Source organism: Leptonychotes weddellii, chromosome 9 (genome assembly GCF_054177405.1).
Source record: "Leptonychotes weddellii isolate Sample4059 chromosome 9, ASM5417740v2, whole genome shotgun sequence".
Classification (NCBI taxonomy): Eukaryota; Metazoa; Chordata; class Mammalia; order Carnivora; family Phocidae; genus Leptonychotes; species Leptonychotes weddellii.
Genome location: NC_138377.1, coordinates 64,804,032 through 64,826,846, shown reverse-complemented (window position 1 = coordinate 64,826,846; position 22,815 = coordinate 64,804,032). Strand labels below are relative to the sequence as shown.

Below are 22,815 nucleotides of genomic sequence, written 5' to 3'. Positions count from 1 at the left end.
TCCTAGGACAGGCTGTCACGTTAGCTCTGTGAGGCTTCACGGAGCCACGTATGGGCATGCTGGAAGGGAAAGTCACCTCTTAAAATGGACATTAATAGAATATGTTCAAAGATGTTCTCACCCAACTCTTGGAACTCCCTGTTTTCTCTGCTCACGCTGTGCTTTCACATCCTGTTTCCCCTGCCTGGATACCCCTCCTTCCCTGCCTGCCTGGCCAATTCCTACCTGCCCTCTAATTATGCTGGGAAGCCTTTCTTACTTAACACCTTCTGCCCAAATTCCACACTTGCCAGAGGGGAGGGAGCCCACTTCACAGGACGGGCCTCTCCTGCAATCATCCCTGGCTTAGCGGCTCTCCCTTCCGGTCCTGCACTCTGTCAAGGTAAGCCTGCCTCCTGCCTGGCTTGGTAGCCACAGTGCTCGCGACAGTCCCCAGGGCCTAGTCATCAGTTTGTGGATGAAGGAACGGAACCTAACCCCATTGCTTAACTTTTGAAGAAACAGGTCAGGGGTGAAATGATGCAAAGCAACACAGCTAATTAGTTACAGACAGGACAAGAGTTTCCAGAAGGGCTGCTGACTTCCCGGGGAGGCTGGATTTTATCCTTGGACATACCAGACTTGTGGCTGGAATGACCAGTTATAAGGGAGGCAGCCAAACGCTGGAGCCCAACCAACTCTGCCGCTTTCTACCCAGGTGACTTTGGCCCAATGCCTCTAGGTTCCCATTTGCAAAAAGGGGATGATTGTACTTCCCTGGCAAGGTTGCTTTGAGGAGAAAGCAAAGACTTTTTAAACGGCACCTGGGTGGTTCAGCCGGTTAGGTGTTAGGGTCGTGAGTTCAAGCCCCACATTGGGCTCCACGCTGGGCTTGGAGCCTACTTAAAAAAAAAAAAAAAGATTTATGGGGCGCCTGGGTGGCTCAGTTGTTGAGCGTCTGCCTTTGGCTCGGGTCATGGTCCCAGTGTCCTGGGATCCAGCCCCGCAAGCCCCGCATCGGGCTCCCCGCTTCTCCGGAAGCCTGCTTCTCCCTCTCCCACTCCCCCTGCTTGTGTTCCCTCTCTTGCTGTGTCTCTCTCTGTCAAATAAATACAATCTTAAAAAAAAAAAAAAGAAGATTTGTAAGGTGCTGAGAACAGTGTCTGGCTCATGGTCAATACCAAGTCACATCAGCGGTTCATACTCTACAGACACTTTCAACTCAGTGGAGAACTGCTCCGTTCTTGACATGTGTACAAATCTTTAGGGGACTCTTGTTCTTTTTCTAAGACAAACCCTTTTATCCAGGTGTCAGACGCCCTCCTTTTCCTGGCTGGGCGGAAAACCCTCCCGGTGGCGATGGGCCCAAGGGGGTCAAGGTCTGTGTGGCTCTCCTCAGGTTTCCCCGCCCCGCTGCAGTCACTCCTAATGCTTTGCTGCCCCCTCGTGGCCGCGCCGAGGAGGGTGCGCCCCAGCCAGGGCAGGGGTTCTTCCGAGCTTCACACATGCGTGCAGAACTTTGTACCTTCCAGCAGAAACAGCTCAAGAAACACCTCGTGTTTCTTCTGCTGAAATACCACTGTCCTGCTTCTGCCTGGCAAATTCTTCCTCGTCTTTCCAGAGCCAGCTGAGAGGGTCTCCGCCTGCTGAGATTTTTTTTCTTTACTCCCCTGGGGCAGAGGTGGTTTGCGTCGCACATTCTTTCACATCTTTCAAGTAGCGCTTATTATATTCTCCTGACATTTATTTTTGTGCTTGTTGCCCTGCTAGACTGTGGGCAGGGGCTGAATCTGATTCACCTGTGCCTCTTTGAAGAGGTGCTAAGTAGGCACAGAGGGATAATGCAGGTGGGAAGGTGGCTGGGAGAAAAGAGAGGAGGTAAGAAGAGAGGGTGAGAAAAACAGTTATCTGAGCATTCCCTTTGTGCCCAGACATCTTGTGAGCGTGTTAGAATCATGTATTCTTTTTGGCAACCTTCCAGGGTAGGATAGATTATAATTAGCCCAATTTTACAACCCAGGCACAGCAAAATTAGGCAGCGTGGGTCGGTGGTGAATGTGGGGTTTAAGCCACCACGCTATCGTGTTCTCAAGTGCACAGCGAGGCGAGTAAAAGTACAATCGATGGATCAGAGGAGCAGGATGAGAAAGAGGGGGGTGGGGAGAACAGGTGGAGACAGGAGGGAAGAAGGGTAGAGAGAGCATGAGGCGGGGCCAAGGGCGGGGCAGATCGCAGAGCAGAAGGTGAAGAGGACAGGAGGGGATGAGGTGAGAGCAGGGTGCAGAGGGAGGAAATGAGGGATTGGGAGGGAGGGTGCTGAGGAGGAAGGGGAGGAGGTAGAGGCCAACTAGGACGAGGACAGGGTGTGGGAGAGGATGGGGATGAGCAGGGCATGTCTTGGTGGTGTCATCGTCCGTGTGGATTCTCCATCCAGCACACTGAGCCCTCAGTTCCTTCACTCGCCCATCTCAAACATTCTCCATTCCACCTCAGCAAGCCACTCCCAGGAGCCTTATCATCACCAGAAACTGCAGCACCTATGAAATAACTGAATCGAACATCACACTCTGATAAGATCTCCTTTCCTTACGGTTTGTTTGCTCAAGTGGGCTTACTGGAGCTCTTCTAGGGGCTCATGGAAGAACCGCTGGCCCTTCCTGTCTTTTCATCTTCCACCTGGGGTTCCAGGCTCATCACCAAATCCCTCCTTCGAAAGTGCCCCCCACTCCCCTTCACTGTCTGTCCCGTACATCCTGCCTCCCAACGTGTGTCTTCTCTACACTGGCCCCCAGCAGCTAAGGACCACCGAGGGCAATCACCCCAGAGGACAGCCTGTGGTCACTCCATTGTCATCACTGACTTCAACGGGGCTCTCTCAAGTCCGAAATCTCAGTCCTCCTCCCTCTCGGCTCCTGGGGTCTTGCACCTTCGAGCCTGCTCCTCAGAGCCTCCTGCTCAGTCGCTGCACCTTGGTCCCTGTGAAGACGGAGTCACTGGACAGACCCGGCTGCCACACCCTCCCTGTGCTTGTATCTGTGCCTGCCACTGTCCCTTCTCTCCGTAGAGGACAGGAAAAGTCCTCTTCCTCTGGGAAGTGGTTCCTCCCTCTCATGCTCTGGATTCCATCAGAGGGAGATGTGACCTCAGCCCCTCTCTGACTTGGCCTCTCCCCCAGCCTGTCAGTGACCAGGAAGGGCCTGCCTGGGGCCTTAGCATATATTTCTCGGTCTGCTGGGAACCCCTGCTCTTTGCCAGTCTGACTCCTCACCTTTCAGATGTCTGCATGTTACTTCCTCAAAGAAGCCTTGCCTGACCTTCACCTTTAAGTCAGGTGCCCTTGTTAACATCCGCTCCGGTCACCCTTTACTTTAGCCACATAGCACTGCCCATTTGGAATGATCAATTTATTTGTGGTATTATGTGTGTCTGTCCCCCTCATGAATCTGTGAGTCCCACGAGGGCAGGGACTGCTCTCCTCGTTTATCCTGTAGCTTCTATAACAAGCAAAGTGTCCAGCCTGGAGTAGGTGTTATGAGAATTTTTTGAGCAAATGAATACATGAATGGGCGTGGTGAGGAGACAGGACGGATGTGAGTGGGGAGGGAGGGTGGGGATGGAAGGTAGACGGTGAGGAGAGCAGATGGTCAGTGTGGGGAGAGAGTGGTAATGAGGATGGGTGCACAGAGGTGAGGTTAGGGGTGGAGGGGAAAAGCGGGGAGGGGAGGACAGGTGGAGGCATCTCTGTGCTGGGCCTGAGTGAGGCTTCCAGACCCTGAGTGGCTTCCCAGGAGCTCTGTCTCTTGGCCATGCTGCTTGAGAGGTTTGGAGGCCCAGCCCGTGGGCGGGGCTAGACTTTATCTTGGGGCGCAGCCCTAACCTCAGATGGTGACAGAGCTGGAGCGAGCAGGGGTTTTGCAAACCGTCCCGATTGCAGCAGGCCCGCCGGCTCACTCTGGATGGCGGGTGGGGCCTGGGCTTATCTCCTGAGCGCAGCCCTAACCTCAGATGGTGACAAAGCGGGAGCCAGCAGGCGTTTTGCAAACCGTCCCGATTGCAGCAGGGTGGGATGGCCTGGCCAGGGGCAGCAGTGCTAGGTGTGGGGGGCAACAGAGGTTTGGGCAGTTTGGGGCCTCGCAGCGAAGTCCGGCTTGGGGGGCTTGGGGGATCCATTCTGTAGGTGGCTTGCCTCTACCTACCTCAGATCTCTGTTTCTAAAACCAAAGGGGAGGCCACAGCTCTGTAGGTGGGGCTCTCCCGGTTAGGAAGCCTGCCTTTTCCCAAGTCCTAGGACCCTTCCGCTATCCTGGAAGTCAGAATTGACGGCCAGTGGCAACCATTTTCCTCTGAGAATACCCACCACAGTCTCTAGCAGGGTAGCCTGAGGGAACTTCTCCTGTTCCATTGAAGATTTTCTGGGTCCAGGCCTGCTTATAGTTGCACTGACAGAGGCCAGCCAGGAGTCCTGTCCAAGCTGGAACATTCCCATTTGGGAGCAGCACAGGCTGAAAGGAGAGGTGTGCTTGTTGGGGGCCAGCGAGGGTGACAGGAAGTGACTGGCCTGTCAGAGAGGAGGCACCCAGGCCCTCAGCCAGCCCTGGCTATCACTGCTTCAGCATCTCCCATCCAGCCCCCTGCATCCCATAGCCCCCTCCCTGGCTGGCGCAGGGTAGGGGTGGAGGTGAAGAGGCCCCTTTCCACCCCCACAACCCCAACCGGGATCTTGCAACACTGGGATGGGGGCCCTGGGGGCCCAGGCATGTGGCAATCCGAGGTGGGGTGGGGTGGGGAGGTGTGCACCGAGCAGGGGAGCGGCTTTCACAAGCAGCCACTGCAGGACTGACCTTGGCAGGCTCACCTTGGGCAGCTTCCTCTCTCTTCCCGGTATCACCAAACAGCCTTCCTTCTCCTTGGCCGCTTCCCCCAGGCCTGAGATCCTGACTTTCAGCTCAGCACCCCCATCCCGGTCCCCCGCTCAGCTCCTGAAGGAAAAGTGGGCCTGAGCCCACTGTGGAGTCTAAAGCAATGGAAATGCATGTATGTGCCGTTTGGACCTTGATTTGCTTGTTTCTTAAAGTCACCGTGTCCTGAGGACTCGCGCCTTGGGGCTCCTTCTTTCTGCCTCTTCTTTCCCTGCAGCAACTCTGCTGTGGGGGTGGGGGTGAGCAGGAGAAGGGGCTTGGGTGCTGGAAGCTTGCTCTCTTTCCCACATCAATTTCTTAGGGACTGAGCTCTCCCGGAGAGGGAATGGAAAGTTCTTGGCAATTCCATTCTAGATAGAGGAAGACATTTTCTTGCTTATCCCTTTCTTCCTCCTTTCCATTCAGCCAGCCTCACTTGGCTTCCTTTCTTTTTCTTGATCATTGGATGTCTTAGGCCTTCCCCCCAATTTGGCACATCTGTCTCCTCCTTGAAATTTTTTAGGTTTCAACTTCAATGTCACCTCCTCAGAGAAGCCTTCCTTGACCACCCTAGCTAAAATAACCTCCCTTCCTGCTTGTTTATTTGGTTTCCCTGAATGGAGTAATTTATGAATTTACTGCAGGTGCTTTGCAGAGGCGTGAAGGAACGGGACTGAGGAAAAGCTGCAAGGAATGATGCAGGAACTGGCTAGCTAGCAGGCTCCATTACTGCTCCCAAGACCATAAGGGCGGCATTGTGTGGGAGGGGGCAGTGGAGGGTGCCTGTCCTGGACAGGAGAGAGTTGGAGGATAAGCACTGGACTTTACCCTGTGCCTGGAGCACAGTCGGATGACCAGGGGTCGAGGGGACCTAGAACGGCAAAGGGAGACACCCAGTGCACCTGTTTGTTGCCTTTTTCTTCCCATCCATTCAGCTAAGAGCTGGGTCTGTCTTGGTCACCACGGTGTTCTCGACACCTGGCAAGGGCCCAGCACGGGAAAGATGCTCAACAAATACTTGTTGAATAAGTTACTTTGGCCCACGCCAGTTGAGGTCAGGCTAAAAGCTTCATTCAGAAAGTGCCACCTCTGCTACCTGTCACCTTCCTGGGACGTGATCTGCCAGAGATTTGGGGGCATGCTCGCCACTTGTGCTCAAGAAGGGACCAGGTGTGCTCTTTTCTCGCAGTGGGGTTGTGACTCTTCTCCAGCTCTGGTGCCAGGCCCCCGCCCCGAGCAGCCGCAGGGTGGTGGGGGGCTGGGAGAAGACCCAGTTCCGAGCGGTGGGAAAGCAGCTCGGGGTTGATGCTGAAGCAACCAAAGGTCGCATCACCCAGAACCTTGAAAATAAGTCAAGGGGCAGTGGTCTTGAGCTGAGAGGAGGAAATCCGGAGGTTGAGTCACTTACCCTGTTCTGTACAAACCCCCCTTATGCAACCCCATCCCCCTGGGCTAGGAGGGAGGTGCGGGATTCTCCCGGGCATCCACGGAGACTGGCACCTCCCCCTTACGAACTCAGGAGGGCCCTCGGTTGAGGGAATAAACCATCTAGCAACATTCAAATCTATCTGCCTGGACCAGATCTGGGGCAGAAGGTTCCAGGGACAGGGGTCAGAGAGGGTGCCTGAGGGACACAGAGGCAAAGGCAGGAGAGGGACCAAGTTCTGGGTGAGGAAGGCATGGTGCACACGGATGCCCAAGATGTAGGAAGTCTCTGCTGCTGGGGATGTGGAAATGGGGGGAAGGGTGGGAGAGAGAGAGGAGACTGGGAGGATCCTGTCTTCCCCCTCTCAGAAAGTTATTCCTTGATATCTAACTCGGGCTTTCTCAGCAGTGGCCTACAAGTCACTGGTGGTCTAGGAGAGACTCCGGTCCCCACTGCGTCTCACGTCTCTGGTTACTTACTGAATGGGACCGGCAGGCCTGCCCTACGCTGTGTGCCTCTGTGGGGAGGGTGTGAGCATGGCCTAGAGACAGGTGCAATGTGCTGACACAGCAAAGGGACGGCGAGAGCTTCAGGAGAATGTCTCTTATCCCCTCTGGCCCTCAGCCGCTTTATCTGTAAGATGTGGCTCACACTATCTTGCTCGTCTGAGGCCAAAGCCCACCAGACGATCTCTTGAGGTCTCCTCCAGCACCTCTTGAGATTCGTGATTTTTTTTGGAGCTATTTTTGGGTCTGCCTCTAAGCAATTGTGTGACTCTGGCTAAGCACTACCCCCCCCCCCCCGAGGCCTCAGTTTCCTCACCTGCAGAGTGAGAAGTTTAGATGAGATCCTAAGGTCCTTTCAGTTCTAGCAAAATGGAATAATAATGACTATTCATCTTACCATGTGCCAGGCCATGTTTGTCTATGAACAGAACAACACCGTCAAGTGGGTCTAATGCTACCCCCATGGTGCAGACGGGGAAACTGAGGCACACAGAGAGGTAACTGGTTTGGGTCACACAGCTAGTAAAAAAACTGGAGGGAAATTCAGATGGAGGCTCTTGGGCTAGAGTTCTATGAAAGGGAAAATGATTCACCCAAGGAGTTTCACTGGCAGAGGTGGGTTGTATTCCTCATTATCAACTTTCTCTGGTTCACACAGGTCTTGAGGCCTTTCCCATCGGAGTCCTCCCCCAAGCACTCAGATTCTAGTGCTATGCGGAACCTGAGTCCCAGGGAGTGAGGGACAATGAGGGAGTGGGTGGGAGCCACGGGGGGATGTCAGCCTGGTGGGCTCAAGTTGTGGAGCTGGAAAGAAGGGGTCGAGTCCCGGATTCAGAGCTAGGGGACTCTGAATATGGCAGAGCCGTCTGGAAGCTGACAGGAGCTCCCAGACCTATATTTCCAGGTGCTGGGGTCAGCAGGCTTAGGCATAAGGGACTGGGTGGCACTGGGATCTCCCCACAAGCCACAGAACTCTGTTAGGGAAGTATCCAGAGGCTGCTCCAGGTCCAGTGGGGTTGCGGGGGTGGGGTGCCTTCATCATCCAGAAGGATAGAGCGGGCTGGGGTGGGGGCAGGGGGAGAGAAGAGTAGAGTGACAGACACCCAGCCTGGCGTGTGGTGTGTTGGGGGAGACCTGTGGGCAGTGTATCTGTATTCTTGGATATTCATTTGGGCATGGAACCAAGAGGCATGCAGACCCAGCAACATGCATTCCCTGCCCTTGAAGCCCCCATGTCACACATGCACCCCCCCCCCCACGCCGAGGCCCAGTGTGCAGGCCCATTACCGAGTCATAGTGCAATTTTATTCAGCCACAGATTCATTATGCTGGGGTCCGCCCTCTTCCCTTGCCGCCCGCTGCCGTTTGTCCGTGGTCTCTGTCTCAGGCTTGGCCTGTGAGCGGCTCTAGGGCCCCAGCAGGGTAGGGATCCCCAGGGTCAGGCTGGGCCGGGGTGGGGGGTGGGGGAGGCTGGTGCCACAGTCTGCCAGCAGGGCTCAGCTGCAGGCCCCCACGCCCTTGATGAGGTTGGCGGCCTCGGGGATCTGGCGGAAGAGGTTTCGAAGGGTGTCCAGCTCCTGGGTCAGCTGCTCCACACGACTGCGGAGGCGCTCGTTCTCTGCCATGTACTCGAGCACCTTCTGCTGAGTCTCCAGGATGCGCCTCTTGGCCTTGTCTCGGCTCTTGCGCACGGCGATGTTGTTCCGCTCCCGCCGCAGCCGGTACTCCAGGCTGTCCTTGTTCACCGCCTTCTTGCCTTTGTGCGAGGGGCCAGCTGGGGATGGCGCCTTGAGGAGGGGGCTGCAGGGGGGTGCGGCGGCGGCCACAGGGGCCTGGAGCGGGAGGCACAGAGGGACGAGAGGTGAGGGCCGGCCAGGAAGCGGGGTGGAGGCCGGGCCGGAGCGCGCTCGGGCAGCAAAGAGATCCGGGATCCGGAGCCGGCATTGCCCTGCCGCGTGCCGAGGGTGCCCTGCTCTGACCCGAAGTCCCTTTCACGTTCCCACACCGTCTGAGGACACTTTCCCTCAGTCTCCCTCGAGTCTCCGGCCCTACGACCTGCGGGCGTTTCCTCTTCTAGAAGCGGGCGGCAGAGAAACAAGAGGAAGGGGCTGATGGGCCGCAGAGAAGCCGCTGGGACCTGAGGTCTGGGCAGGTGAGCTGGCCACAGGGGCTGTGGGACACCATGGATCCCAGCCGCATGGTGGGGTTCAGGATGAGAGGGGGTTGACAGAGAAGCAAGGAGGGGTCGTGGGGGTGGTGAGCACAGAGGGTTTGGGGGTGGGTCGGTCTCGCAGAGCAACACCAAACACGGACTCGTTAGCGTAAGCGGGAGCGCAGGGCACCGGCGCGGGGCCCCCCTCCAGCGCCGGCGCGGCAGGGACGAGATCGGACCTGCTCTTACCTTGAGGACGCGCAGGGGCTGGCTGGGTGCCGCCAGGGCCGGGGGCAGGTGCATGGCCGTCTGCCCGCAGTGTGCTACTTGGTACTGCAGAGGATTGTAGGCGCCGCGGCTGGCCCCTCGGCCGCCCTCCGGCCCCCGGGGCTCCTCCTTCACGGCCACAGCCCTGGGGTCGTAGCTCCCTGGGCTGCTGTAGATGCCAGGCCCCAAGGCCTTCCTGTCAGGGCCGAAGGTGTGTGGGGGGTAGGCGAAGGGCCGCGGGTCAGGCGGCAGGTAGTGGGGGAAGGCGGGGGTCCCGGGTCCCTTAAGGCCTCGGGCCTCAGGTGCCGGCTTCACAGCGAAGAGGTCGGAGAGGAGCTGCTCCTCCCCAGACTCTATGTAGGCGGAGAGGTCTATGGAGGCCTCATGCTCACACATGTCCCCCAGCTCCCCGGGCCCCGCTCGGCCCCCTGAGAACTCGAGTGGCTGCTGGCCAGCCCGGGGCTCACACTCGTAGTAGGTCCCGTGGGACATGGCCGGCCCGCCCCCTCAGCTCCCCGCCCCTGCCGCCCTGCTCTTGGGGCACCCTCTGGGATGCTCTGCCTGCCCTCTCCCTATCTCCCCCTGCCCTAGATCTGCCCTAGATCTGCCCTCTCCGCTCTCCTCTGTCACCCACTCCTGCGTGGCCTCTCTTCTCCCTCCTCTGCTGTTTCCTTTTCCTTCCTCTGTAGTCAATGCCTCTTTTCTCTTCCCTTTTTTCCCCCCTCTCTCCCTGGGGTGACTCAGGGAGGGGCAGGGCTCACCCCTGAGGGAGCGATGCAGGGCTTAGAGAAACGGGGCCCCTGGCCTATTTAGCAGTTGGGAGCACTCTTTGGTCAGGGTCCAAGCCAGGGTTCTCAGGTGCCTGGGAGCTGATGCTTCTGGGAATGCCCCCCTCCCTCTTGAGTCCAGGGGATTCCAGAGTCCTCGCTGAGGGAAACACCTCACTCTGAGTGTCCTCCTCCCTCCGACTTCCAAAAAGTTCTGTGCAGAATGAGGTGCCAAGTCGGAATGAACAGAGAAAACCCTCTTCTAGTGCCGACCCCCAGCCTGATCTGAGCTCCTCCCTTGACACGCCTCCCTCTCTGTCCCCCGCAAGGCTGGGCTCCACCTACCCCCAGGGGCAGTCGGTTCCTTCTGTAGCCCCACCCCCAGGGCATTCTTTTGGGTGCAGGACAGGGGGCGTTGTTTGAGAGGGTTATAGTGATAGGTTCTGGGACCAAGCCCTACACGGGGTCCTGTGGTGCAGAACATGCTCATTTGCTAGGTTTTTGTGCAATAGCCCGAATATTCTTGTGGGGGCTTCTAGCCCGGGGTGGCCCTAGCAGCCTGGCACTGTCGCTGACTGCCAAGGCTCGGCTGAGGCACCTGCTCAGGACTTGGGCCCCCGTGCCCCAGGCCCAGGCAGGCCGCTGCCCCAGGGGCCGACAGCCGCACTCCCCTGGTGGCTCCAGGGCTCTCTCTTCCAGCTGCTCTGCACTGCCAGAACCTCAGGTTGGCACTCTGCCCCCCTGCTCTGGTCCTGGGGCTCTGCTCTGTTTCCTGTGCCTTGGGGCCGCAGGGCTCAGGCACTCCCTGCAGCTCGGTTTGCTGTCTTTCCTTCTGCATGGCCGTTCTCTGACCTCGATGCGTGTCTCTTGGGTCCACTTCCTCTTGTGAGGCTTGAGAAGCCTTCTCTTTTGTCATCACCTCTTCCTGGGACTGTTTCAGGGTCTCCAGGAGAAGCCGGTGCTCGGCACTTCAGGTCTCATGCTGGGCCCCCTCTCCCTTCCATTTTCTTTTTCCTCTGGGAACTCCCCACTCTCTCCTGTTAGAGGCAGGGCTGTGGCTCTGTTTTTACCTTGAATTTCACCTATAAAAGGGACTATAGGTCCAGAAAAGGAGAGGACACAGAAATGTGTCACCGGCTCTTTGATCACCGGTCAATGCTGTGAACACCCCATGGAGGCCAGAAGGTTTAATAAGTAGGGTACACCAAGGACCGGGCCATAGTGGGGACAGATGTGGAGGGGTTATAGGTGGCATTGAACGCTAAAATGAAGTGTGCAGGTGCAGACAGGGCTGCCTCCACGTCAGGCTAGTTACCCGTCCAGTTAGCATCTTCCTCCCTCGCTCCCCACCACCCCACCAACCCCAGGAGCTTTCTGGGCACAGTTTGAGGTACTTTCTCTGAGAGCCCTGACCTGGCATGGGGAGATCTGTGTGCATCCTGGAGACAGATCTCAGGGACCAGACGGGGAGGTTTCCATCTCCTCTCCCTTTCAAAGGACCTTGTGTTGAACAGGTACCAGAGCTGAATTACTTCAGTTTGGTAGGAGTGCCTCTGTTGACCACCAGGTGGCAATATTGGTCCAGAATTCGGGAGTAGAGGGGCCGCCGTGGTCAGGCATCCGGTGGTCGGCAGGGGGCAGCCTGCCACAGCCCTGGCAAGGGCAGGACCCTGCTGGGCCTCCCAAAGGAGGAAGGGGAATCATGGTGGGGTGGGGCTTGCAGTGCGGTTATTGGGAGAGTGGGCAGGCCGAGAGGACTGGGGCGGGGGCCCTGTCTCAATGAGGAGAAATTCTAGCCCTCTCCGACTTTGAAGTAGTGATGATGGCTAAGGCCTGGCATTTTCTGGGGTTGTGCTTTTTTTGTTCATTGAAACATTCACATTGCCATGTTGACCATTTCCCTGTGAGTTAAGTAGGAAGGGAAGCACGACCAAGGGCATTTTATCTCCGCCTTATAAAGGAGGGGAACAAGGCTGAAAGGCCGAACCGCCCAAGGTCAGACAAGGATGCAGCATTGATCTCGAGAGAAAGGGCAGTGGGCTAGTTCTTGAAACCCCCAGGCAAGAAGGGATAGAGAAAGGGGGAGCTGTGTGACTCAGAGAGCCCTGTTTGCCCTCAGTCCACCGCCGGGGGGAGGGGAAGACAGCGTCAGTAGCGAGTGAACGGGGTGCTGGAGGAAGCCGGGAAGTGTGCAAATAGAGCCGGCAGGAAATGAGAAAGGCTGGGGCCACGGGGAGATAAGTAATCTCCGTCGGATCCCTCACCTCCCAAGCTGGTGGCTGACGTTGCTGGAGTACTGACATCACGTTTCCCAGTAACCGAGGGGTTTGGTGCGGGCAGGCGGCATTCTGGATGTCTGCGCAGGGGAGGAGGGGGGACTGGACAGGAGCAGGGGTGGGGAGGGCAGTGCCAGACAAGAGCTGGGGAATTCTTGGGTTCTGTGGAGTTGCTCAGGAGTGGAAAGAAGCCCTCCCCACCGTCAGCAGGCTCTTTTTTCCTCCTTGCTGCTTCAGCTGCTACCTGTTTGCATTAACCGAAACAATGCGGGTATATTATCTTAAGTGACTTTGTAACAGGCTTCAGTTCAAAGGTCACCTCCTTCACCAAGTCCTTCCAACAGGGAGTCAGCCAAGCATGGCTGCGGTGAAGTGTCCGAGAGACCTGGGCTTAAAGCCTGCCCCTCTCACGTCCCAGTTTGGTGCCCTCGGGCAAGTTATTTAACCTTACTTGTAAAATGGCAGTAGTAACATCTACTTTGTCGGATTGTTTAATGAAACTCTGAATAAGAGAATGTATAGAGAGCAACTGGTCTCAGTCAATGTTCAGTCTTCTGCCCTTCCTCCGACCACCTCCCGTGGTTTATCTGGGTGTCCTAAGCAGACACACTGTCTGCAGCCTCCTCTGATGCCTCAGTTTGACAGGCATTTTTGGGCACAGAAGTAGCAGGCACTGCTCAGGCTCTGGGGTTCTGGCACATTCAGCTCCGGCCTGCCACGGCTCCAGGCTGTGGGCAGTCAGCAGCACGTAGGTGCCAGGAGCATTCTTGCCTTCTTTCCCTGTAGACTATTTCCTTCTTGAGGGTAGGGTCAGATCCATTTTTTGGACCTCTTCAGCTGTGGTGACCATATTGCCTGAATTAAAATTAAGGAAAGGTGGATTGTCGAGTACGAATATTTTTATGGAAACAATGGAACGAAGTATTTGAAATCTGTGCTGACTTGTAAAATTCAGGAATAAGTTTGCTATTCTCACAGCACATAGCAAACTCCTTGGACACAATGGTTATTAGGTGTGTTGTGTGACTAACAAATGAATGCTTATGCAGCTATGATTTCGGTGACCCCCCCAAATTCCCTAAGGTCAGAGCATATGAATTCTTACCATTAAAGTGACTGACAGGGTTAAGAGAGGGTAAAGGCCCAGGTTAAACATAAATGCTTGTTGCTCTGGAGGAGACCCACATTTGCCCATTGACCAGGTTAAAAAGATCCGCACGTGTCACTTACGGGAGGAGGGGGGCTGCTGGTGATGGATGGGAATGAGTGTCTCCGTAGAGCGAGAGGGGTTTTGGGAGGGCTGGACTTGCTGGAATGGGGCAACATGGAGAATATGCTGGCAGCCCATGGAAAGGAAAAGTGTGTATGTTGGGGAAGAAGGGGTGCAAAAGGGTGGATTTGAGACCTGGAGAACAGCCTCTTTTTTTTTAAAGATTTTATTTATTTATTTGTCAGAGAGAGAGACAGAACACAAGCAGGGGGAGTTGGAGAGGGAGAAGCAGGCTCCCCGCTGAGCAAGGAGCCCGATGTGGGACTCAATTCCAGGACCCTGGGATCATGACCTGAGCCGAAGGCAGCCGCTTAACCAACTGAGCCACCCAGGCGTCCCGGAGAACAGCCTCTTGCATAAGACTGGCCTCTGCCCAGTTTTGCCTTCACTCTCTGGGGACAATCTTGGGCTGAGAGATTGAGGAACCCTTTGAGATTAGGTTCAACCCTCTTTTTTTTTTTCTTTTCTCAAAAAGTGCTAAATAGGTTAAGTGACTTGCCCAAGGACACACAGCTCTTTAGTGGCTGCCGACCTAGAACTTAGAGCCAAGTATCTGTGCCCCCATGACTGGTGCACCTCCAGCCTCAGTCTAGAAAAATGCCAGCCACAGATGAGGAGTGTTGGGGCCAGGCCGGGACTGGGAGTGGAGGCATCTTGCCCGCCTGTGTCCTCACGTGTCCCAGATGGTGGAGGATGATGTCTTAACAACCCCCGCACCCCTCCCCCCCGCTCCCCGCCCATGTCTGTCAGAAGTGCTGGCTCTGGAGTAATGCCGCCCCAGGACAGGCAGCTGGGAGGGCTGCCCACAGAGGAGGCACTCCAAGCAAGGACTGGGTCTAATCCCATCAACTTCCTCCCGCAATTAACCCAAATCACCAGCGGACGTGTCCCTACCGTACCTGCTTCCTCCTTTGTCCTCACTCAACAGCCTTCCTAGTCCTCCGACTAGACAAGGTCCTCTCATTCAGCTCCATGCAGCTGAGGGGACCCTGCCTCATGTCCTAGTCCCTCCTGTCAAACCCCTTGGATCTGGCTGGCTGCTTTCCTAAGTCCCCCTGGCATCTCTCCACAGGCTCAGCCAATCGCTTCCTTTCCCATTTGGTACCAGCTGTCCCAGTGCCAGAAGCCTTGGCTGACCAGACCTTGGAGAACCACTCTGCCTTTGCCTCCCTCCTCTCAGCTAAGTCCTGTCTGTCATCTGCATTCCCACCTGGCAGTGATGAGGTTCTTCCTAGCTAGTCTGCAGGCTCTCGGTGCAGGGCACAGAGCAGGAACTCAATGAACACTTGGCGACTTCACTGAAGAAATGAGAAAGTTTTTGGTTCAAAATGAGAGGTAGTTAAAAACCAACCCTCCCCCTCCCCCACCCACCCACAACTCGAGAGAGTTGTTTGAGTGTGCTGGCACTGGGTCCCTGGGACAGAGCAAGGGCCTTTGGGAATGCCATCCTGGAAGGAACCTGGCAACCGAAGACCTCCTGACGAAGACAGGAAATGCCTGGGGACTCTGTCTCAGAAGATCATTGAATTATTACCACCACCAACTTCATTTCCATTTAAAATTTTATTACATCAAAAGAAAAAAAAAAAACCCTCCACAAAATAAACTCTAACCCTAAACCAACTCAAAGACAGAAGATTATCATCCAGGTATAACTAATGCCCTCCCCACCCCAAACCACCTTACATTAAAAAATCCAAAAGAAATAGAAACGCCAGCTTCAAAAATATTTATCCAAAAAGTAAGGCATTCACTTTATGAAACAAATGAACAAACAAATAAACCCCAACAACTGAAGGAGGGATGGAGGTTGGAGGAATGAGAAGAGGGAAGAGGAGGATGGTCCCCTGACCCTCCAGGGGCCAGCCCCAGCCCACCTGGGGTCTACTCTGAAGGGACTGGAACTCAAACCAAACCTGGCATCTCACCAAGGGGGGTGGGGGGTGGGGTTGGGGTCAGGCAGGCCAGCCGGGAAGCTGGGAGAGCCAAGCAAGCCAGGAGGACTCCCCACAGATTCTAGTCTAAACAGACGGTAGGGGGAGGTAGGAAAGGGGGCACTCCTGCTTTGGGATGAAAGGATCCTAGTCTTTAGCACAGCAAGTGTGGCAGGGAGGCTGCAAGGCCCAGGGTAAACACGGTGGCCTTCCCTTGGAGCGAAGGGAAAGGAAGCCTCTCCCACAGGATGGCCAGAAGTCCACATGCCACAGAGAATGGCTCCCCAAAATGGGTACCTTCTGCCACTGCTTTTTCATCCTGTCCCAGAGGCTGTCCAAAGACAGGGCGGTGGTGGGACCAGAAAGGGGGGTGTCTGAGTTGGGGGAGGAGGAAGGAAATGGCCTTCAGAAGACACTCCCGCCCCAGTCTCCAAGGTTACGGGATGGACACTTCTGGGGGGTGGGTGGGAAAACACCCTCCATTCCAGGAAGGCTTTTCATACCAGGTCTGTCCTGAGGGTTAGAAATCAGGGAGTATTTTTAGGTCCAGTTCTTGGATGGGAGGTGACTTAAGGCTGATTTGGCTTGGGTTTCGGGCCTGAAGGGCTTGGGGAGCCTTCACACCGGTTGGTCCCGGAGCCAAGCCAGAGAAGAGGAAAAGGGCATGATGGGGGCGCCAGCAGTGCTGGCTCCATGGGGGTACGTTGGGGGCATAGCTGCAGGGATCATGGAGTGACTGCTCCTTCTGGTTGGAGTGGGGAAGGAGGAGGAGCTAAGCAGCTTTGCCCGAGGGGAGAAATGTCCACTACATGGAAAATAAGAAGACTTTCTGGCTTCAGGAAGCTTTGGCACTGAGTGGGGGTCAGGATGCAGGAGACCAGGGCAGGGCTGGGTTTCTGCAATTTGAGCCTTTCCCAATCTGTTCCACAGGCCTGGCTTGGGTTAGGGGGAGGGGGCAGTTCTCCTGCTCATTGGTCCTTAGCTCAGTAGGGAGGTGGTGTCCTGCCAGGAACCTTGCTCTGGACAGGGAGCCCAAGCTGAGGTGGGGGGAGGTACCATGGGGAGGGGGAGAGGAGAGGGCAGAGGGAAGCATCTCTCTGATTTCTTGGGTCCCTAGTGAACGGAGAGTGATAAGGGTCTCTCCAGCTGACTTTAAAGATGACAGATTTGCTTGAGTCTGTCCCTCCCCAACTGACTCACTGTTGCTTCCGCTTCTCTGAGCAGAGGCCTCCCTTGGGCTCAGGAATGGGGAGGGAAGGCAGTACTGAACTGGGCTCCTGAGGAGGGAAGTGGGGGGGGAGGGCCCTGTAGAGTACCCCCAGCAGCTCCACTCTCCTCCCACTGCTTGGAGCAGCCCTGGTGAGGACACCGGCCCTAGTGGTGAGAGGCTGGTTCTTTGGGTACAAATGTCAGTGTCTTTGTTTATAGTTTCTTACCACCCATACCCAGGTCCTGTCCCTGCTTGACAGAAGCAGAGGGTGTGTGTGTGTGTGTGTGTGTGTGTGTGTGTGTGTGTGTGTGTGTTGGGGAGACCCAGGCAGGGAAGGAGGGCAAAAAGAGGGTATAGGAGGAAGGAGCCAGCTGAGAGGGGATGGTGGTCCTCAGGGCTGGGGCTGCTCCGAGTCCTTGTCCTTGGAGGCAGTGGGTTGGTAGATGGGCCGCCGCTGCTCCTCTGTGTCCCCATTTATCTCCTCTTTCCCCAAGCCTGCTTCCATCTCGGGGTACACAACCACACACATCTTCTGGCTCACCAGGGTTAGCGACTCTATGGGAGGTCACACAGAACAGGTCAGTGATGAGCATCCCACCCATCGGGCCAAGCCGCCCGTGGCCCTGCTCCGCTCCCCTGCCCCACGTGTTACCTCAGCAGAGCCCCAGTGCCTTCAGGAGACTCCCGTTCCAGGAGACAGTCACCTTGCCTCTTCCTGGGGCTCTGGGGAGCCTATCTGTTGGCTGCCCATTCCCATCAAAGCCCTAGTCCCCCACCTTCTGGTGACCTAAGCCTGGTGACCACCAGTTCCAGGCTCTCCCTTGGCCTCTACCCAAGGCAGCTCCTGCAGAATGGCTGTCAGGTTGCCTATTTTTCCAGGTCTAGGGTCTGTGTGCAAACCTCAGCTGTTCTCCTCTCCTCAGAGGTCTCTGGGAAGGCACCCACCCTTTCTTGCCCCGTCTTCTTCTCCAGAGCTCTGTGGACCAGCCTAGGCCTCCTGACCCGGAGACTACCTAACCCAGATGAGTAGATCCTCTAGCCATCCAGCATTTTTAACAACTCACCAATGAAGTTATTGAAACACTTGGGCTTGTGTTGCCAGTAAACACCCAGGAAATAGACGGGCACTCCTGTCAGCATGATGGCCAGGCCAATGCCACACACCACGGGCTCTGACCACAGGCTAAAGATCAGCAGGAAGGCCCAGAACAGCAAGTAGATGATGGGGAACAGCAGGTTGATCTGTGGAGCAGAGGTGCTGTTAGCTGTGTGGCCCCCGTGGCCCCCAGATCAGGGCATCCTCCCTATTCTCAACCCACAGAGAGGCACCTTCGAGGGCAAAGGCTAGGCTTCACTCGGCTCTGTGGCTCCCACACCCCAAGCCCTCATAGATCAAGTGCTATGTCAACAAACGTTGGTGAACTTGGGTAGTGGGATGGGAAGAGGAGGGGCGAACTCTGAGTTCTGAGGAATGATCCTCATTGCCCATCTCTTTTCTCCTGGGCAGAGGCAAACAAGGCCTTGTCATCCATGCCTCAGCCAGGGAAGCCCGTGGGACTGATAAGCTTGCTGGTATATTGGTATATATTTGCTGAGGTCCTAGAGTGGAGGAGAGGTGGAGAAATGAATGAGGGGCAAGAAGGAAATGGAAGGGGTCTGTCAGACTCTTTGACTCTTTCCTGGTTCTAGGTAGGGCCCTCATCTGGGCACCATGTTGCAAATGTCCATCCTTCTTGCCAGGATCACTCCCAATGTGTTTTTCTCAAGCAATATGAGAAGATAAGTCTGCCAAGATCCGAGAAGTCAGGAAACCTACTATACTATAAGGCAGTCTGGGACGTTGATTTTATTCAGAAAGAAACATCAGCTCTATGGGCTTGTTGGCCATCTTATTGGCCACAGGTGGGAGTTCCCAGACTCAGCTGCCTTTCTCTTCCTTGTCATCTCTTCTCAGAGGGTATGCAAGGGTTGGGGGAGGAATGGGTTATTCTACCTTGTCATCCCTCTAGCAAGCTTTCTAAGAGTGGTAGGAAAGTGGTGGTGGAAAACAGATTTGGAGAGCTGAAATTCCTCAGCTGGAAGAATCTTCTGGAAGGATCTAGTCTCCTCTGTTTCCAGAATAGGACTGTTCATATAGCTCAGGGCTATACTCTATTCTAATTTGCAGGAGAACCCATAGCTCTCTTGCATACTTTGTTCTGAGCAGTCCCTTTCATTCCCACCACACAGTTATCTCTTGCAGCAATCAGTAGGTTCACTAGGCACCCTACTACATATAGGGCTCTAGTAGTTTAAAAAGGGAGGCTCATGGAGGATTGTAGTAGACTGGGAAGCTTCAAGGAAGAGGAGGAACTTGAGGCCTATGTGGGGAATGGTTATAATTTGGATAGGCAGATGGGAGAAGGAAACTCATTTTGGGATGGAGACATAGCTCAAGTGAACTCAGCTACCTGGAGGGATGAGAAGGAGACTGGCCATACCAGTGGGTTCAGGGAAATGTTGGAGAGGTAAGGGAGCCTTGAAAAATCAACCAGAGTTCATAAGAGTTGTAGGAAACAAAGGAATGATCTGATGAAAGTATCATTTAATATAACTTACTCTTACAGCTGCCATTTGTTCGGGTCCTGTCTCCAGTGGAAAATGGAAATAGCTGCCCCATTCATACATGGCCCTTGCTTTCCAAAGGGTCTGCTACCATCATAGAGATGGTAGATCATGTATGTGGTCAGCAGCTGAGAACAAGGTGATTTAAAAACCTGAGCTGCTGCTAGATTAGAAGAGGAGGGGGAAGGGATCTCAAGGGGAGGTTCTCGCACCTTGATAGGGCGGGGGATATCAGGCTTCTTCCAGCGAAGAACTATCTGTCCAGCAATTGTGACTCCATAGAAGAGGTAGTTGATGAAGCCCACGTAGTTGATGAGTGTGTACATGTCGCTGGTGACCAGCATCAGCAGGGTTGAGATGCACTGTGGGAAATGGGAGAAGCTCATCAGTGATCAGTAAGGTATTTGGACACCAGAGGAGCTGTTTACAGGTCAGGGCACTCTTCCCCTGCCTCTAGGCGGATGGCGCCATTTTATGATGAATGTCTTAGAATGGAGACTTTACAGCCTCCCCTAGTCATCCTGGCCATTGCTAACAGCTTCATTGCCAGGAAGTTCTTTCTTTTTGCAGGAGTGATAATCAAAATATTTAACCACTGCTAGGGCAGGGGCACTAACCAATCAGAACAGATACTGGCTGTAAACAACTGGATGGGCCACACCGGCAGTGCTAGCTCTATACCTGCCCTGGTCCCATTTATATTTCTTCCCTGGTTGTAGCTCAAGCTAATTTAGGTTTTCCTTTTTTTTTTTAATCCCTTCGGGAAGATTGTTAACTGCAGATTAAAGCTTTATTCTTGCCCTCATCCTCTTCTCCTGGCTGAGTCATCTAATTTATTTTTCTTCTTCCCCCCACCTCCCCCTTTTTTTAATATCATAAACAGTTACAAAGCATTTACTAGGTGGAAAGTCCTGTTCTTAGTGTTCTACAAATATTAACTCACTTAACCCTCATAACATCCCCATGAGGTTTTCTTGACAGAATCCACTTTACAACTTCAAAATCAGCTCAGTGGCTCTCTCGGAACCATGTTCTGCCCCTCTGCTAATTTGTTAAGGCCAACAGAAGGTTCAGTTCTTAGAACGCCTGGGTGGCTCAGCTGGTTGAGCATCTGCCTTCGGCTTGGGTCCTGATCCCAGGGTCCTGGGATCAGGTCCCACATCGGGCTCCACATCAGGCTCTCTGCACAGCAGGGAGGCTACTTCTCCCTCTCCCCCTGCTACTCACCCTGCTTACGCTCTCCCTCTGTCAAATAAATAAATAAAATCTTAAATAAAAAAAAGAAGAAGGTTCAGTTCTCGTGTAAGATCTGACGGTGAAAATAATATAGAAGATTTTAATGGATGAAAAAGCCAGATTCTGACCGTTCTTGTCTGGCAGTCACAGTACTGCACCAATGGCTCAAACCGGAAATAAGTCTGTGTCTCACTGGGAGCACTAGGTGGTCTCCAGGCACCTTTCACAGCTAACCAATCATGATGGGCTTCATCCTGTATCTGAACATTCTGAAACTCCCCCTCATGTTGTACAGTGAAGGCACTTGACTCCTGAGAGCTCTATTATCCTGATCTAACTGCTTCTCTGACGGACCAAAGTCATTTTCAATATTTTATTCAGGATCCAGAAAGAAAAAAAAAATAACTCAAAAGACTCAGTGGGGACAAGTCTTTGCTCTTTCTTTTTACCCCTCTAAATGATTCTACTCTGGGCCATTCTACCCTCAGTTCTTCCCTATCCCAATTTTCCTTTTCTCCATTTTCAGTTGCCAGTCTTCCTTTCTTTATGGTTTGTCTTATTTGGTGTACCTGTAACACTGAATTTGTTTCAGTGGTATTTCCTGAGACACAGGCAGAGTCTCCTGGGGCAAGAAGATTGATGGAGAGTGCTGAGGGTGTGTGAGATTGGCCAGGAGTGGGGGCCCAAAGCCGCAACCCTTAGGGCAACAGGTGCAGGGGAGAGCCAAGAAAGGAGGTTTCTTTCCGTATGAGACTGTAGAGTCATGAGAAAGTCACTTCAATCTGACCCAAAAGTATGGGAGAATAGAAATGAGGCAGGGTGAGAGCCTGAAGGTGTTTCAGGACTCAGGGTCTTTCCTTGTTATTTCTCTTGATATTTACAAAGCCCATATACCATTTGCCAGATTATCGAAGATCCAGTGAACCCTAGGAGCAGACCAGGAGGGTGACAGGGGTGTGTGTGGGAAGTGCGAACTCCCAGCTCAGAGCAATTGCAAAGAGGGAGGGTGTGTGTAGGGCTGGCAGAAGGAGGGGCCCTTACTGTGAAGAGCAAGGCTGGGATTGGGGTGCAGCGCTTCACGTGGATCATGGCCAACACGCTGGGAAGGTGGCCTTCCCTGGCTCCAGCAAAGAACAGCCTGGTAGAGAGAAAAGCAGGTAAGCCTGGGATGGCCCACAGACCACCCAAGGAAGTTCCCTCCCAGCCCAGTCTTCCTCATCCATGCCCACCTTCTGCTCACACAGGAGTATCCCCCCGACCCAACCAGGTACCCACCTTCCCATGCACACTCCAGCCCACTTGTCACAGGACCCACGTTCACAAGTGCAGGTGCAGGCAGACCAGAGGCAGCTAGTGGATAATGGATAGATTCTGGGTGCATAGAGACCCTAAGTATGGTCTGGGTAGCTTGGGGTTACTGATGATTGTGCCTTAACTTTGTGGGTCTCACAAAGCCTTAATCCCTTTAAAAATGGGCCTCTCCCTTCCTCAAGGGATACAGGTTCTCTGATACATGAGGACTGAACTGTCTGTCCATGGAAAGCCTTAAAAACATTGATATCCGGGGCACCTGGCTCAGACGGTTAAGCGTCTGCCTTCAGCTCGGGTCATGATCCTGGGGTCCTGGGTTGGAGCCCCACGTCTGACTCCTGGCTCAGCGGGGAGCCTGCTTCTCCCTCTGCCTCTCCCCCTGCTCGTGCTCTCTCTCTCTCTGTATCTCTGTGTCTCGAATGAATAAATAAAATCTTAAAAAAAATAAAAAATAAAAAACAAAAACATTGATATCCTAGTCAGGAGGTAGTTGCCACTGTGAGGATGGAGAATAGGTGGTGGACCAGAAAGGGACACGGGATAAATTGGGGGATATGTGGGAATGTTCTATATCTTGTTTTGGGTGGTGCTTCCATCGCTGTCTACAACTCTCAAAACTCATTAATCTGAACAATCTGTGTATTTTATTGTATTGTATGCATTATATTGTATCATACCTAAAACTTTATATCCTTAAGCTACTTTTTCTATTCCCAAAGAAGCCATCCTAAGGAAATGAATACTGAGTTAGTGAAAGGTATATATAAAAGATATTCTGATGGGGCGCCTGGGTGGCTCAGTTGGTTAAGCAACTGCCTTCGGCTCAGGTCATGATCCTGGAGTCCCGGGATCGAGTCCCGCATCGGGCTCCCTGCTCAGCAGGGGGTCTGCTTCTCCCTCTGACCCTCCTCCCTCTCGTGCTCTCTGTCTCTCATTCTCTCTGTCTCAAATAAATAAATAAAATCTTTAAAAAAAAAAA

At 54.2% G+C, this 22,815-nt stretch overlaps 2 protein-coding genes across 6 annotated transcripts in view; both read right to left on the bottom strand.

Annotated features, from left to right (window-relative positions):
* Positions 1 to 8,092: 8,092 nt before the first annotated feature.
* CEBPE (CCAAT enhancer binding protein epsilon) lies at positions 8,093 to 10,468 on the bottom strand. Its single transcript, XM_006746491.3, has 2 exons — positions 9,211 to 10,468; positions 8,093 to 8,641 (listed from the first exon to the last, which is right to left on the bottom strand). The coding sequence occupies exons 1-2, from the start codon at positions 9,718 to 9,720 to the stop codon at positions 8,306 to 8,308; spliced, it is 846 nt and encodes a 281-aa protein (XP_006746554.1). The 5' UTR covers positions 9,721 to 10,468; the 3' UTR covers positions 8,093 to 8,305.
* Positions 10,469 to 15,085: 4,617 nt separating this feature from the next.
* Positions 15,086 to 22,815, bottom strand: part of SLC7A8 (solute carrier family 7 member 8) — a 50,523-nt gene continuing 42,793 nt past the window's right edge. For all 5 annotated transcript variants that reach the window (XM_081830743.1, XM_081830746.1, XM_081830744.1 and 2 more), the window contains 4 exons: positions 21,567 to 21,663; positions 19,502 to 19,651; positions 17,750 to 17,927; positions 15,086 to 17,240 (listed from right to left, as the gene is read on the bottom strand). In XM_081830743.1, the coding sequence (XP_081686869.1) occupies positions 17,077 to 17,240; positions 17,750 to 17,927; positions 19,502 to 19,651; positions 21,567 to 21,663 (589 nt within the window). In that variant the 3' untranslated portion in view covers positions 15,086 to 17,076. The remainder of the gene's footprint in view (positions 17,241 to 17,749; positions 17,928 to 19,501; positions 19,652 to 21,566; positions 21,664 to 22,815) is intronic.